Genomic DNA, 16602 nt, shown 5'->3' with positions numbered 1-16602 from the left:
CACACATCTTGGATGTTAGCTTTTAGTTAAGCTGACTTTTAATCATTGAGCTCCTTTTAAAAAACTTTTTTAAATCTCATTACCATAATTCAGCTAGAACAAATTGTTGCTATTTCAGAAGTGCCAAGTATCAAACCAGAATTAGCTTGATTTAGGAACAACACCAAAGCAGTCGTGGTGGTAAAAAAGAAGCCAGAGCCCTTAGCTATGGAACTGCAGTGTGGGGTGACAGCCATTGCCCTTTCAGTTTGGCCTGGCTAGCAAAAAGGTGGCCTTTTTATGTAAATAAGTCCCCTTAAGTAATCAAAATAAAAAATCTTTCCTACTTTTTTTTCTTTTTTTTTCCCTTTTGTTGGCCGTTTTTCTCCCCCACCACACTGTGGCAAATTAGCCACTTCAGAGGTTTTGTTCCCCATAATTTGGAAGTTTCCTTTGGATTTGATCAAGTCGGATAGAGCTGATCAATCCCAATGAGAAAAAGACTGAAACAACAACAAAACCAGAAACAAACAAACAATAAAAACAATTAAGCAAAACAAAGATGGCATAACTTATCCTACTACTGAGTGCTCTAATGGTAAAGAGAAATTACAACCAACTGGTTGTTAACTTTAGCCAAGACGAACCCCAATTCAGTTACCCATCCTTAGGTAAGGGATGGGTCTCAGGCTGAAGGCCGCTCTCTACCATCCTAGAAGCAGGAAAAAACTCAAATTTGTCTTCGCCGTTGGAAGCAAGGTCAAACTCCATAAAGGAGTTACCTGCATTTCATCGTCATCAAAGCAGGAAAAACTTGCCTTTCTTGTGTTGGAAGCTAGTAAAACTCCAACAAAAGGAGTTGTACAGCAAAATAAACTTTAGATCTTGATCAAATTTTGGAAGATCAGTGATTGGAGGGGGTGCCTCCAGGCCTCAGCAAATTGTCCTATTGGTTTGAGCCATAAAGATAGTTCAAGCTGGTACCGAGCACGGATAGGAGATTTGTCAAAGGTCAGGAGCGCCCCTACCCAGAATCCCTTTATGGTTGCCAAAATGTGAGCACTGAATATCTGAGAAAGGTCTTGTTTAATTTGGAAAGCTTATTTTGCCAAGATTGAGGATGCACACCTGTGACACAGCCTCAGGAGGTCCTGATGACACGTGCCCAAGGTAGTCAGGGCACAGCTTGGTTTTATACATTTTAGGGAGACATGAGACATCAATCTATATATATAAGATATACATTGGTTCTGTCAAGAAAGATCAGACAGCTCAAGCAGCCAGAAGGCTTCCAGGTCACAGGTAGGTGAGAGACAAATGGTTGTGTTCTTCTGAGTTTCTGATTAGCCTTTGCAAAGGAGGCAATCAGATATGCATTTATCTCAGTGAACAGAGGGATGACTTTGAATAGAATGGGAGGCAGGTTTGCCCTAAGCAGGTCCCAGCTTGACTTTTCCCTTTAGCTTAGTGATTTTGGGGCTCCAAGATTTATTTTCCATTCACTATGTGTGTGTGGGGGGGTGTGGGGGTGTGGGTGTATGTATATGTATATATATGTATGTGTATATACACACACAAACAAATTGAAAAATCTCATTAAGTACAGCAAGTCATATGGTATTTTTAACTTGCCCTATTCTATTCTCATCCCCTCCTCACTGGCTCCACTGCAGCCTTGCAAATTAACAGCCCATAATTACAGTGAGGACCAATAGCCCGGCAGCCACTGGAAAGACAGAACGGGGCTCGATTTCCTTCAAAGCCTCATTCCCAGAGAACTGTCATTTGACTTGGCTGGTGGTTTTCAGAAACATCCCACTGCCAGGATGTCTTTATTTGTCCTAAGAGCTCACTTAATGCAAACGTTTTTTCCTTAGGGTATTTGTCAAAAACATTTAAAGGCCGTTATTCAAGTTGGTGCCTGTATGAGGTTGTACATAACATTTTGGGCAGACAATAGGCTAACCAAAAAGCTTTAAAAGAAAAGCAGGAGAATGAGATGTCCATAAGGGCTTTGAAAATTCCAACTGAATGATTCCTGGGAATCTGTGAGGCTACTCCCAAGTGTAGGGCTGCATACATGTTCAGTAAAGACCTGGGAAGGCTCAAAGCTCTCACCTCTGACTGACCTTGAGGCTCTGGGCAAGCAGGAAGTGAAGGCTAAGGCAGAGATGTAAACTGCCTGGCTGAGTATTGAAGAGTAGCCCCAGACTACAAAATTATTTCAGAAAGCTCATTAAACACTGAACAACAATAACAAACAGCAGCAACAACAGCAACAACAAATAGTGGGTATAGAATCTGATTTCCAGAGTTGTCACATTAGATCAGGGGTCCCCAACCCTGTGGGCCATGAACTAGGTCCATGGCCTAGTGAGGAACTGGGCCACACAGCAGTAGAAGCAGTGAGCAAGTAAGCGAAGCTTCATCTGTATTCACTGTTCCCCATCACTTGCATTACTGCCTGAGTTTTGCCTGCTGTCAGATCAATGGTGGCATTAGATTCCCATAGGAGCACCAACCTTATTGTGAACTGAACGTGTGAGAGGTCTAGGCTGCATGCTCCTTATGAGAATCTGATGCCTGATGATCTAATGCACTTCCCCTGCAGTGTGCATCTGTCACTATCTCCCATCATCCCCAGATGGGACCGTCTAGTTGCAGGAAAACAAGCTCCGGGCTCCCACTGATTCTACTTTATGGTGAGGTGCATAATTGTTATATATTACAATGTAATAATAACAAAAATAAAGTGCACAATAAATGTAATGTGCCTGTGCTGGGTGCCATTGCTCACACTCGTAATCCCAGAACTTTGGGAGGCCGAGGCAGGTGGATCACCTGAGGTCAGGAGTTTGAGACCAGCCTGGCCAACATGATGAAACCCCGTCTCTACAAAAAAGACAAAACTTAGCCAGTTGTGGTGGCCGGTGCCTGTAATCCTAGTTACCTGGGAGGCTGAGGCAGGAGAATTGCTTGAACCCAGGAGGCAGAGATTGCAGTGAGCCTAGATTGCACCACTGTACTCTAGCCTGGGTGACAAGAGTGAGATTTTGTCTCAAAAAATAATAAATAAATAAATAAATAAATAAATATATGTAATGTGCTTGAATCATTCCAAAACCATCTCCCCTATACCCCTAGTCCATGAAAAAAATTGTCTTCCATGAAACTGGTCCCTAGTGACAAAAAGGTTGGGATGAACTAATTTACACTCCCACCAACAGTATATTAAGTCTTCCTGGCTGGGTGCAGTGGTTCACACCTGTAATCCCAGCACTTTGGGAGGCCGGGGCGGGCAGATCACTGAGGTCAGGAGTCGCCAAGGTCAAGACCAGCCTGGCCAATGTGGCAAAACCTGGTCTCTACTAAAAACACAAAAATTAGCTGGGCATGGTGGCATACACCTGTAATCCCAGCTACTCGGGAGTCTGAGGCAGAAGAATTGCTTGAACAAGGGAGGCAGAGGTTGCAGTGAGCCGAGATTGTTCCACTACACCCCAGCCTGGGCGACAGATCTAGACTGCTTCTGAAAAAACAAAACAAGCAAACAAAAAACAAACAAATCAGTGTATTTTCACTTGTGTCCGTGTGAAGAGGCCACCAAGCAGGCTTTGGGTGAGCAACAAGGCTGTTTATTTCACCTGGGTGCAGGCGGGCTGAGTCCAAAAAGAGAGTCGAAGGGAGATAGGGGAGTGAAGGGAGATAGGGGAGTGAAGGGAGATAGGGGTGGGGCCTTTTTATAAGTTTTGCATAAGCAAAGGAAAATTACAGTCCAAGGGGGTTGTTCCTTGGCAGGCAGGGGTGGGGGTCACAAAGTGCTCAGTGGGGGAGCTTTTGAGCCAGGATGAGCCAGGATGAGCTATGAGAAGGAATTTCACAAGGTAGTGTCACCAGTTAAGGTAGGGACCATTTTCACTTTTTTTGTGGGGGAACCTCATCAGTTAAGACAAGAACAGGCCATTTTCATTTCTTTTGTGATTCTTCACTTGCTTCAGGCCATCTGGGCGTATACGTGCAGGTCACCCTGGATATGATGGCTTAGCTTGGGCTCAGAGGCGGCATACACCGGTAATCCCAGCTACTCAGGAGACTGAGACAGGAGAATTGCTTGAACATGGGAGGCAGAGGTTGCAGTGAGCCAAGATTACACCACTACACCCCAGCCTGGGCGACACAGCAAGACTATGTCTGAAAAAACAAATAAAAAACAAACAAACAAACCAGTGCATAAGTGTTCATTTTTCTCCACAACCTCGCCAGCATCTGTTATTTTTTTGTTCATCTTTTATTTTTCATAATAGCCATTCTGACTGGTGTGAGATGGCATCTCACTGTGGTTTTGATTTGCATTTCTCTAATGATCAAGGATGTTGACCCTTTTCTTACATACTTGTTGGCCACATGTATGTTGTATTAGGGTTCACTAGAGGGACAGAACTAATAGGATATATGTATATATGAAAGGGAGGTTTTAGGAGAATTGACTTACACGATCACAAGGTGAAGTCCCACGATAGGCTGTCTGCAAGCTGAGGAGCAAGGAAGGCAGTGGTGAATCAGTCCAAGTCCCAAAACCTCAAAAGTAGGGAAACTTATAGTGCAGCCTTCAGTCTGCGGTGGCCAAAGGCCCGAGAGACACTGGCACAACACTGATGTAAGTCCAAGAGTCCAAAAGCTGAAGAACTTGGAGTCTGATGTTCGAGGGCAGGAAGCATCTAGTATGGGAGAAACATGAAAGCTGGAAGCTCAGCAAGTCAAGTCCTTCCACCTTCTTCTGTGTTTTATTCTTGCCACGCTGTTTAGATGGTGCCCACCCAGATTGAGGGTGGGTCTGCCTCTCCCAGTCCACTGACTCAAATGTTAATCTTCTTCAGCAGCATTCTCACAGACACACCCAGGAAAAATACTTTGCATCCTTCAATCCAGTTAAGTTGACACTGCATATTAACATCACATATGTCTTCTTTTGAAAAATGTTCATGTCCTTTGTTTACTTTTTAATGGGATTTTTTTTCTTCTAAATTTGCATACATTACTTATAGATGCTAGATATTAGACCTTTGTTAAATGGATACTTTGCAAAATTTTTCTTCCGTTCTGTTGTTTACTGTTTATTCTGTTGATAGTTTCTTTCAATGTGCAGAAACTCTTAGTTTAATTAGATCTCATTTGTCAATTTTTGCTTTTGTTGCAATTGCTTTTGGTGTCTTTGTCATAAAATCTTGGCCCATTCCTATGTCCAGAGTGGTATTGCTTAGGATGTCTTCCAGGGTTGGTTGGTTTGTTTTTTTTTTTAGAGACAGAGTTTTTTTCTGTCGCCCAGGCTGGAGTGCAGTGGCATGATCTGGGCTCACTGCAACCTCTGCCTCCTGGGTTCAAGTGATTCTCCTTCCCCAGCCTCCTGAGTAGCTGGGATTACAGGTGCCCATTACCATGCCTGGCTAATTTTTTAGTATTTTTAGAAGAGATAGGGTTTCACCATGTTGACCAGGCTGGTCTTGAACTCCTGACCTCAGGTGATCCACCCACCTCAGCCTCCCAAAGTGCTGGGAATACAAGCATGAGCCACCATTCCCAGCCATCTTCCTGAGTTTTCACATTTAAGTCTTTAATCCATCCCTTTTTCTTTCTTTCTTTCTCTCTCTCTCCCTTCCTTCCTTCCTTTCTCTCTCTCTCTCTTTCTTTCTTTTTCTCTTTCTTTCTTTCTTTTTTTCTTTCTTTCTTTCTTTCTTTTTTCTTTCTTTCTTTCTTTCTTTCTTTCTTTCTTTCTTTCTTTCTTTCTTTCTTTCTTTCTTTCTTTCTTTCTTTCTTTCTTTCTCTCTCTTTCTCTTTCTCTCTTTCTTTCTCTCTCTCTTTCTTTCTTTCTTTTCTTTTCTTTCTTTTTTTTTTTTTTTCTGTTGTTGTTGTTGTTGTGATGGAGTCTCACTCTGTCACCCAGGCTGGAGAGTGGTGGCTTGATCTTGGCTCACTGCCAACTCTGCCTCCTAGGTTCAACTGTTTCTCTGGCCTAAGCCTCCCGAATAGCTGGGACTATAGGTGTACACAACCATGCCTAGCTAATTTTTGTATTTTTAGTAGAGACTGGGGTTTCACCATGTTTCCCAGGCTGGTCTTGAACTCCTAACTTCAGGTGATCTGCCTGCTTGGGCCTCCCAAAGTGCTGGGATTACAGGCATGAGCCACTGCATGAGGCCAAGACTTTAATACATCTTGAGTTAATTTTTGTATACAGTGAAAAAAAAAGGGTTCAGCTTCAATCTCCTGCATATGGCTAGCCAGTTATCCCAGCACCATTTATTGAATAGGGAGTTCTTTCTCCATTGCTTGTTTTTGTCAGCTTTACAAAGATCAGATAGTTGTAGGTATGTGGGCTTATTTCTGGACTCTCTATTCTGTTCCATTGGTGTCTGTTTTTGTACCAGTATCATACTGTTTTAGGTACTGGAGTCCTATAGTATAGTTTGAAGTAGGGTAGCATAATATCTCCAGGTTTGTTGTTTTTGCTTAGGATTGCCTTTTCTATTCAAGCTCTTCTTTTTGTTCCATGTGAATTTTAAGATAATTTTCTTCTAGTTCTGTGAAGTATGTCATTGGTAGTTTAATAGGAATAGCATCAAAGTTATAATTAGTTTGGGCAGTATGACCATTTTAACAATATTGATTCTTCCTATCCTTGAGCATATGAGCATGAATTTTTTTTTCATTTGTTTGTGTCATCTCTGATTTCTTTTTCTTTTCTTTTTTTTTTTTTTTTTGGAGACAGCATCTTGCTCTGTCACCCAGGCTGGAGTGCAGTGGTGCGATCTTGGCTCACTGCAGGCTCTGCCTCCTGGGTTCATGCCATTCTCCTGCCTCAGCCTCCGAGTAGCTGGGACTACAGGCACCCACCACCACGCCCAGCTAATTTTTTGTATTTTTAGTGGAGATGGGGTTTCACTGTGTTAGCCAGGATGGTCTAGATCTCCTGACCTCATGATCCGCCTACCTTGGCCTCCCAAAGTGCTGGGATTACAGGCATGAGCCACTGCACCTGGCCTGTCATCTCTGATTTCTTTGAGCAGTGTTTTGTAGCTCTCACTGTAGAGATCTTTCACTTCCCTGGATAACAGTATTCCTAGGTATTTTATTCTTTTTGTGGCAATTGTGAATGGGATTGCATTCTTGATTTGGCTCTTGACTTCACTGTTGTTGGTGTATAGGAAAGTTAGTGATTTTTGTACATTGATTTTGTATCCTGAGCCTGCTAAACGTATCAGTGTAAAGAGCTTTTGGGCTGAATCTGGGTGCTCCTGTTTTGGGTGCATAAATATTAATATTTAGAATAGTTAAGTTTTCTTGTTCAATTGAACACTTTACCGTTATGTAATGCCCTTCTTTGTGTTTTTTGATCTTTGTTGGTTTGTAAAGTTTGTTTTGTCTGAAATTAGCATTGCAACCCCTGATTTTTTTCCATTTTCCATTTGCTTGGTAGATTTTTCTCCATCAATTTGTTTTGATCCTATGAGTGTCATTACGTGTGAGATGAGTCTCTTGAAGACAGCATACCAATGAGTCTTAATTCTTTATCCAGATTGCCATGGTGTGCCTTTTAATTTGGGCATTTAGCCCATTTACATTCAAGGTTAGTATTGATATGTGTGGATTTGATCTTGTCATCATGATGTTAGCTGGTAATTACACAGTCTTGTTTGTGTGGTTGCTTTATAGTACCACGGGTCTGCACACTTCAGTATGTTTTTGCAGTGGCTGGTATGGTCTTTCCCTTTCATATTTAGTGCTTCCTTCAGGAGCTTTTGTAAGGCAGGTCTTGTTATAACAAATTCTCTCAGCATTTGCTTGTCTGAAAAGGATCTTAGTCCTCATTCACTTATGGAGCTTAATTTGGCTGGATATGAAATTCTTGGTTGGAATTTCTTTTTATTAAGAATGTTGAAGATAGGCCGCCAATCTCTCCTGGCTTGTAGAGGTTCTACTGAGAGGTCCACTGTCAGCCTGATGGGGTTCCTTTTGTAGGTGACCTGACCTTTCCCTCTAGCTGCCTTTAACATTTCTTTTTTTTCATTTTGAGCTTGGAGAATCTAATGAGTATGCATCTTGGGGATGATCTTGTGAAGTATCTCACTAGGGTTCTCTGCATTTCCTGAACTTGAATGTCAGTCTCTCTAGCTAGGTCAGGGAAGTTCTCATAAATGATATCCTGGAATGTATTTCCCAAGTTGCTCATACTCTCTCCATCTCTTTCAGGGACACCAATGAGTCATAGATCTGGTCTCTTTATATAATCCTTTATTTCTCAGAGGTTTTGTTCCTTCTTTTTTATTTTTTCTCTTCATTGTTGTCTGCCTGTCTTCTTTCAGAAAGCCAGTCTTCAACCCCTGAGAAACTTTCTTCAACTTGGTCTATTCTGCTATTAATGAAATTCTTGTAGTGTGTTTTTTAGCTCTATCAAGTTGGTTACACTGTTTTCTGTACTGGCTATTTTGTCTGTTGGCTCCTGCATTATTTTATCATGATTCTTAGCTTCCTTAGATTGGTTTTCAACATACTTCTGCATCTTGATGATCTTCATTCCTATCCATCTTCTGAATTCTATTTCTGTCATTTCAGCCATCTCAGCCTGGTTCAGACCCCTTGCTGGAGAGGTGGTGTGGCCGTTTGGAGGAAAGAAGTCACTCTGGTGTTTTGAGTTGTGAGAGTTCTTGCACTGGTTCTTTTTTATTTTTATAGGGTTATGTTCCTTCAATCTTTGAAGTTGCTGACCTTTGGATGGGTTTTTTTTCCTTTTATCCTATTTGATGACCTTGAGGGTTTCACTGTGTATAAGGTGGATTCAGTCAACTGGCTTCATTTCTGGAAGATTTTAGAGGGCCAGCACTCAGCTCCCAACTCCTGGACTATGTGTGTAGTCCTGGAGGACTTGTATCGAGCCCCAACTTTGTTCTGTCTCCTCGAGGTTAAGAATCCACTGCACTGGGTGAGCCAAGATGCTCTCAGATGGCTGGTCACTACACTCTAATGGGTGGTGTCAGCCAAGGCATTTAGTAGTACAGAGACAGTGGAATCCATCCTCGTTTGCATGTGCCAGCAGCAGTGGCAGCAGCAGCATGGCTGCAGTAGGGTGCTAGTGGGTGCTGGCGTGCCTGCTTCTGTGTCAGCATTTACCACAGCCACAAAGGGAACACAGCTGGCATGGTGGGGGCCCCTGCTGGTGACTGTGCCTGTGGTTGCACCAGTAGTGGTGTTGACATGGGAGCAGGGTGCTGGGGAGTGTCAGCATTGGGGAGAGTCTGCTGTTCTTTGTGCCTAGTTTCACTTGGGGCAGTGCTGGCAAATGGGTAGGACACTGGCAGGGGAAGGGTTGGGGCTGGCTGGCTCTGTGCCCGCCAAGGCTCTTACTATTGGTGGTCAGAGGGGAGAGTGGTGCAGACTGCGCTCCTGCTGCAGCAGTTTCAGGGCAGGGTGTACACATATACACAGACTGGGAGGACAAGATAAGCAAAACCTGCCCATGCGTGCACGTGCTGGCAAAATTATGTGGGGTGTTTCCATGGGCCTGGGGGAAGATGCAATGTGGAAGGAGTGTGCAGGCTGGTGTGTGGCCCTGGGGGCTGCCCCGGGGGAGCCCTTCGCATTTCAGGCATGGTCCACCAGCACTGGAGGCATGATGTGGGCCCCTAGGGTGCTCAAGGCTTCCCTGCAATCAGGCATGGCCAGGCTGGGCCCTGAGAGAAGCCAGCCAACCAAGGAGTGCTCAGGTAGGACCAGCCCTGCCTGATGAGTAAGACTGCCCTGCAAAGTTCAGGCCCAACGGTTCCCCTAGGGCGAAACTCTCCTAGGGGAGCAAGTTGAGTCTAGGGGTGTGGCCGTCCCTGGCTGTGCTCCACTACAGCTGCTCCCGCTGCAAACCCTCTGGGTTCATCAGCTGGCTGCTGCCCTGGCTGCTTCTCCAAGCCTATCTCCCTTGCAACTCCATTGTACGTGATGGTCAAAGGATCTCCTGCCAGGATTCCAGAGGCTGGACGTAAGAAGCATTGCTCCTTACCAGTTCGACTCACCCTTTCCCCCAGTCACTGGGGGCCAGGAATGAGTTCCGGGATGCAGTAGCCCCATGCAGGCCTCCCAGCTTCCTCCCCCTTTAGCCTAGCTTCTATGTCTTCCCTCCATCCACTCCCAGTGCCTTCCCTCTGAAGATCCGTTAGGACTGCACCAGTGAAATCAGTCCCTCGGTGGCAGCTGTTGCACCTGGCTGCATCTAGTTGGCCATCTTAACATGTGTATTTCCATAACTGATTTTCGTGTGTTGATTTTGTACCCTGCAATTTTGCTGAATTAAAATTAGCTCTAGTAGGTTTATTTGTTTGGTTTTTTTGAGAGTCTGGCTCTGTCAACCAGGCTGGAGTACAGTGGTGCAATCTTTGGCTCACCATTATAACCTCCACCTCCTGGCTCAAGTGATCTTCCCACCTCAGCCTTCTGAGTATTTGGGACGACAGGTGTAAGCCACCACACCTTGCTAGTTTTTGTACTTTTTGTAGAGATGGGGTTTTGCCATGTTGCTCAGGCTGGTCTTGAACTCCTGGGCTCAAGCAACCTGCCTGCGTTAACATCCCAGAGTGTTGGGATTACAGGTGTGAGCCACCACATCTGGCTAGTAGGTTCATGTATGTGTATATGTATGTGTGTGTATTCTATGGAATTTTCTAAATATAGAATCGTCATCTGACAAGAGTTTCACTTCTTCCTTTCCAATTTAGATGCTTTTATATCTTTTTCTTGTTTAATTTTCTTGTCTAGGACTTCCAGTACAAAATTGACTAGTAGTGATGAAAGTGAGAATCTTTGTTTCGTTCCTGTACTTAAGTGGAACACTTTCCATTTTTCACCAATGAGTATGTTGGCTATGGATTTTTTCATAAATGCTCTTTATTATTTATGAGAAGTTCCTTCTATTCCTAGCTGTGTTTTTGTTATGAAAGGGTGTTGAATTTTGTCAACTACTTTCTCTGCATCTATTGAGATGATAATGTTTTCCCCCTTCGTTTCACTAATGTGGTGCATTACATCGACTGATCTCTTAGGTTGAACTCCTCATGCATTCCTGGGATTAGTCCCACCTGGTCATGGTGTGTATCACTTTCAGTGAGCTACTGGTTTTGGTTTGCTAGTATTTCATCAGTATTTTTGTGTCTATATTCATAAAGGATATTGTATGGGTGTATGTAGTTTTGTTTTTTCTTTTTTCCTTTTTTTTTTTTTTGAGACGGGTTTAGCTCTTGTCGCCTAGGCTGGAGTGCAATGGTGCAATCTTGGCTCCCTACAACCTCTGCCTTCCAGGTTTAAGTGATTCCCCTGCCTCAGCCTCCTGAGTAGCTGGGATTACAGGCATCTGCCACCAGGCCTGGCTAATTTTTGTATGTTTAGTAGAGACGGGGTTTCACCATGTTGGCCAGGCTGGTCTCGAACTCCTGAACTCGTGATCCGCCCACCTCGGCCTCCCAAAATGCTGGGATTACAGGTGTGAGCCACCGTGCCCGGCATGCTATTTCTTTAAAAAAATCTTTATAGGCCAGGCACAGTGGCTCACACCTGTAATCCTAGCACTTTGGGAGGCCAAGGTGGGCGGATTGCTTGAGTCTGGGAGTTCAAGACTGGCCTGGGCAACATGGCAAGACCTTATCTCTCCAAAAATACAGAAATTGGCTGTGCTTGGTGGTGGTATGTGCCTATAGTTCCAGCTACTTGGGAGGCTGAAGGGGGAGGATTGCTTGAGCCTAGGAAGTAAAGGCTGCACTTAGCCATGAGCCGTGAGATCACACCAGTGCACTCCAGCCTGGACATCTGAGCGAGACTGTCCCAAAAGAAAAAAAAAAAAAAAAGACAGGGATATATCTGCATGACTATGGATTAGGCAATGGTTTCTTACATACAACCTAAAGCACACCAACCAAAAGAAAAATAAATTATGCTTTCTCAAGATTAAAAAGGAGACTGTCAAGAAAACACAAAGACAACTAACAGATTGAGAGGAAATATTTGCAAATTATATACATGGTAAAGGTCAATTATCTAGAAGATATATATTTCAAAAGTTCATTTAGAGATAGGGTCTTCCTATGTTGCCTAGGCTAGTGTTGAACTTCTGGGCTCAAGTGATCCTCCTGCCTCAGCTTTCTGAGTAGCTGGAACCACAGGCTTATACCACCACAACTGGATGTGGAATATGTCAAGAACACTTACCACTCAATAATACAGACAAAACCCAATTTAAAAATGAGCAAAGGCTTTAAATAGAATAAAAATGAGACATTTAAGATTGTTGAAAGTGGTTGCCTCTGGGCAGTGGAAAATGGGAGGCAGGTGTCTGGATTGGAGGGGATGAGCTATTGTGAACAATAAACCTTGTATCACTATTTGGCTCTCTGGATCATAGTTCACAACAAGGGACGAATTTGCTCCACAGGGGACATTTGGCAATCTGAATATATTTGTCATTGTTATAACCGAGGGGTCTTGCTGACATCTAATGTGTAGAGGCCAGGGATATTACTAAATATCCAAAAGGCAGAGAGAGCCTAAAAGGCAGATATAGCCTAAAATGTCAATAGTGCTGAGGTGAAAAACTGTCTAAAGTATGTTTGAGGCTGGGTGCGGTGGCTCATGCCTTTAATACCAACACTTTGGGAGACTGAGGCAGGTGGATCACCAGAGGTCAGGAGTTTGAGAGCAGACTGGCCAACATGGTGAAACCCCATCTCTACTAATACAAAAATTTGCTGGGCATGGTGGCGCATGACTGTAATCCCAGCTACTCTCCGGAGGCAGAGGCAGGAGAAACGTTTGAACCTGGAAGGAGGAGGTTGCAGTGAGCCAAGATTGCACCACTGCACTCCAGCCTGGGTGACAGATTGAGATTTCATCTCAGAGTAAGTAAGTAAATGAAGTATGTTTGATAAAAATACAAACAGAGGTCAATAAAAGTTATCTGTTAAAAATATTTAAAAATCATAAAAACAGTATTTTATACAATATCTACAGACATAGTTTTCTTCATGTGCCATGCTTTGACTACCTTAACAAACAGCAGGGCCGGGAAAGCCTGTCAGGGATGTTTAGTGAATATGGAATTTACTTGCTTGTGAGTTAACATGCCAGGCTAACAGCTATTGATATTATTCAATAAAATACAAAAGAATTCAAGAATAAAGACTATGTTCTCAGGGATCATCTCTATAGTTCGTTACTAGGGAAGTTTCTCGGAACATGTAGAGCACCGAACAAAAACAAACAAACAAAACAACAACAAAAACTAACAAAAAAAAAAATCAAAGAATTCAAGAGTAAAATCTGGGCAGCTCACAATAAAGTGGAAGGAAATATTATATGGGTGGTCACTATAAACATTTCAGAAATCCAATTGCAGTATTATAACTTATGAAAAGAGAAACTACCACATATAAAAACACAGAAAAGAAACGTAAGTTTTGGAAAACGTAGACTTTTAATAACTGCTTTTATCACCAGGTTAAGCCATGCAGTTACAAAGTAGTAAGAAATTTCTGAAAGGATGTTATAGTTAAAAAAAAAAAAAAAAAAAAAAAAAGGCTGATTCTTACACATATTATTACATCTAGCACTTCATGGGGACACTACTGCTCAAAAGGCCCTGGCCAAATAACTCCCAAACGAAACACTCAACCCAAGGTCGTTTTCAACCCACTGTTAGTGATGCTGGGTGCAGAATGGAAAACCTCTAAAAGGAGAGGACACAAAGTCAGGTGAGTAGGGGCCATTGGCAATGCTCAGAGCCAGCCAGACTCCAAACAGGGAGCCCAAGTGGTTTTCTTCTGGGACACTCTACTTGAATTACTGTTTAATTAGTCAACCATAGATCTTCAAAAGAGAACAATTAGTTAACATGATAAAAAGGTTACTGCATTCTTTGGACTATGTGTCATAATTATACTTAGCAAATTCTGACAGTTTTAACAAAAATAGCCTCCATCACTTTGCAGGTATGAAGATAACTTAATTATCCACAGGGCTTTTAATGTTTGCTGGACAATACATGACTGATAAGCTATAAATGACACTGTTTTATGATATAAAAATACTAGTTTTTTTCATTTATTATTTTTATAGGCATTCACTGTTTGAGTCAAGGTTAGGCTTGTTAAGTGATTAAAGGCAATTTTATTACAGCAGCATGTACTTATTTTATTCTAAAAGAATAGAATTCATAAACAGAAACAGCTTTTATATTTGTTTGCAACCTGCAAAATTGAGTTATTTTGCTGATATAAAATACTAAGAACTCACTTGAGGACCATGCCACCTTCTCAAAAGGCCACACACCTACTTCTTAAATGTGCTAAAGTTACAGCGTGTCCCAGACTCGTCCAGAGCAAAATAAGCAAGCAACTGACTGCTCTTGCCTGTCCCTTCCCCAGCAATAGCACTCATTGTGTTGGGAAAAGCCACAGAGCAAGGCTGCACAGCCAGATGGAGGAGACTTTTTATTTAAAGGCAAAATACCCAAATGGCTCTCTGGTGTAGGTGATTTCTACTTTCACACTCAGCTTGTACATGATCCCCTAACCTTAATTTCTTTCTCCTTCAGGGGCTGATTTGGATTGACTTGTTGAGAATGGTATCCATTATTACTGAGTCAGGAGAGAAAGGGATTTCTGTGGTTACATGTAAACTTGTGATAGGTCTGCAGAAGTTACAGGTGAAGAGGGTAGTGAGGAAGTCAGCCACGATCCATCTATGTGAAGGTCACACCAGCTTCATTGTACACTTTGAAGACTTTCTCAATGGCATTGACATAGGCAGCTGTTCTCAGGTCCAATCCCAGGTTATACTTCATGGCTGTGCGCATAATTTGCTGAAAAGAAAGAGAAAATGCAGTGAAGATGATCCTGACTCAAGTGGCCAGGCCATAAACACACAAGGCCCAGACAGGCCTGGTCCAAGTTACCTTCTCAGTGTTTCAAGGCAGGACTTGGGCAGCCAAAGACAAACTACTGTAGCAGCAGAACCACTAGGTAAGAGGGCCTAATTCTCTGGACTTAACAATGGGGTGCTGGGTGCAGTGGCTCATGCCTGTAATCCCAGCACTTTGGGAGGCTGAGATGGGCAGATCACTTGAGGTCAGGAGTTCTAGACCAGACTTGCCAACATGGTGAAACCCTGTCTCTACTAAAAATACAAAAATTAGGCCGGGGTGCGGTGCCTCACACCTGTAATCCCAGCACGTCGGGAGGCCAAGGCGGGTGGATTACTTGAGGTCAGGAGTTCGAGACCAACCTGACCAACATGGTGAAATCCCATCTCTACTAAAAATACAGGCACAGGGGTGGGCACCTGTAATCCCAGCTGCTTGGGAGACCGAGGAAGGAGAATTGCTTGAACCCAGGAGGCGGTGGTTGCAGTGAGCAGAGATCGCACCACTGCACTCCAGGTGGGAGACAGAGCGAGACTCCATCTCAAAAAACAAAACAAAAACAAAAACAAAAATTAGTTGGGCGTTGTGGCTCACACCCGTAATCCCAGCTACTCGGGAGGCTGACAGACAAGAATTGCTTGAACTCGGGAGGTGGAGGTTACAGTGAGCTGAAATTGCGCTACTGCACTCTAGCCTGGGCAACAGGGCGAGACTCCGTCTCAAAAACCCCAAAAAAGAAGGGAGTGATGAAAATGTCTAGAATTATAAAGTGGTGATGGCTCGAATATACAATAAAGGATGCCGAATTTTATACTTTGAAAGGATTAATTTATAGGACATAAACCCTAACTCAATAAAAAATTAACAAGAAAAACAACAGCACTAAGAAGCATCACCTTCTTCATCAATATCTGCTTATGCTACTTCATCATAAATCCAAGCAGATAGAATCTGAACCCAAGAAGAAATTAGGAAAACGGGACTCAAACTGTGGTTGAGGCCTTAAAGTAGGGATCAAGCAGTCAAAACAACTTGTGCTTATACCAAATTCTACAGTAAGGTAGCCTCCTGTAGCTGTAACATAGTGGCGCACTGAGCTACAACCCAATTTGGCTAACTACTCGATATTGGGCTAGCTGCCAACATCATTACCTCCTAAATCAGCCTTATTATTTCTTTCCAAAGCCTCATAAACGTATTTAAAGACTCTAAAAAAATTGCTCATCATCTGAGACTCAAAAAGCATGTGTTTTGCTACACACAAATGAGGACCATTGAACAGATTGCTATTTTCTATCAGCACACACAGTCTGGTGGCTGAGATAACACGGTTGAGTTACATTTCATGTGACTAGCAGGAAGGCAAACAGCATCTGCACACATACCCTGGCAGATCGCTCCATTGTGTACGCCAAGCCAGAATGCACGATGTCTTTCTCAGATGCACCCTATTAGGGAAAAAGAACACATGTTTAACAAAACCACAAAGACCTGCTTTGTGTCCCTGTATAAGACGACAAAGGATTCTTAAGTCAATATATGACCAGACAGAATTTTTTGTCTTTCAGCAAAGATATGTCATTTCTGTACAGTATCAAAGATACAGTATCTTGATACTCAAGTAACAATTTATTTTTATTATATTTGACAGCAAACAAATACTCATGAAATAAGAT

At 42.9% G+C, this 16602-nt stretch overlaps 1 protein-coding gene across 1 annotated transcript in view; it reads right to left on the bottom strand.

Annotated features, from left to right (window-relative positions):
* Positions 1-13461: 13461 nt before the first annotated feature.
* Positions 13462-16602, bottom strand: part of LOC126962609 (glutamate dehydrogenase 1, mitochondrial) — a 38165-nt gene continuing 35024 nt past the window's right edge. The window contains exons 12-13 of the mRNA XM_050803860.1: positions 16312-16374; positions 13462-14866 (exon numbers count right to left, since the gene is read on the bottom strand). Of these exons, the coding sequence (XP_050659817.1) occupies positions 14747-14866; positions 16312-16374 (183 nt within the window). The 3' untranslated portion in view covers positions 13462-14746. The remainder of the gene's footprint in view (positions 14867-16311; positions 16375-16602) is intronic.

This window comes from Macaca thibetana, chromosome 9 (assembly GCF_024542745.1).
Source record: "Macaca thibetana thibetana isolate TM-01 chromosome 9, ASM2454274v1, whole genome shotgun sequence".
Lineage (NCBI taxonomy): Eukaryota > Metazoa > Chordata > Mammalia > Primates > Cercopithecidae > Macaca > Macaca thibetana.
This window is presented reverse-complemented; position numbering and strand designations above follow the sequence as displayed.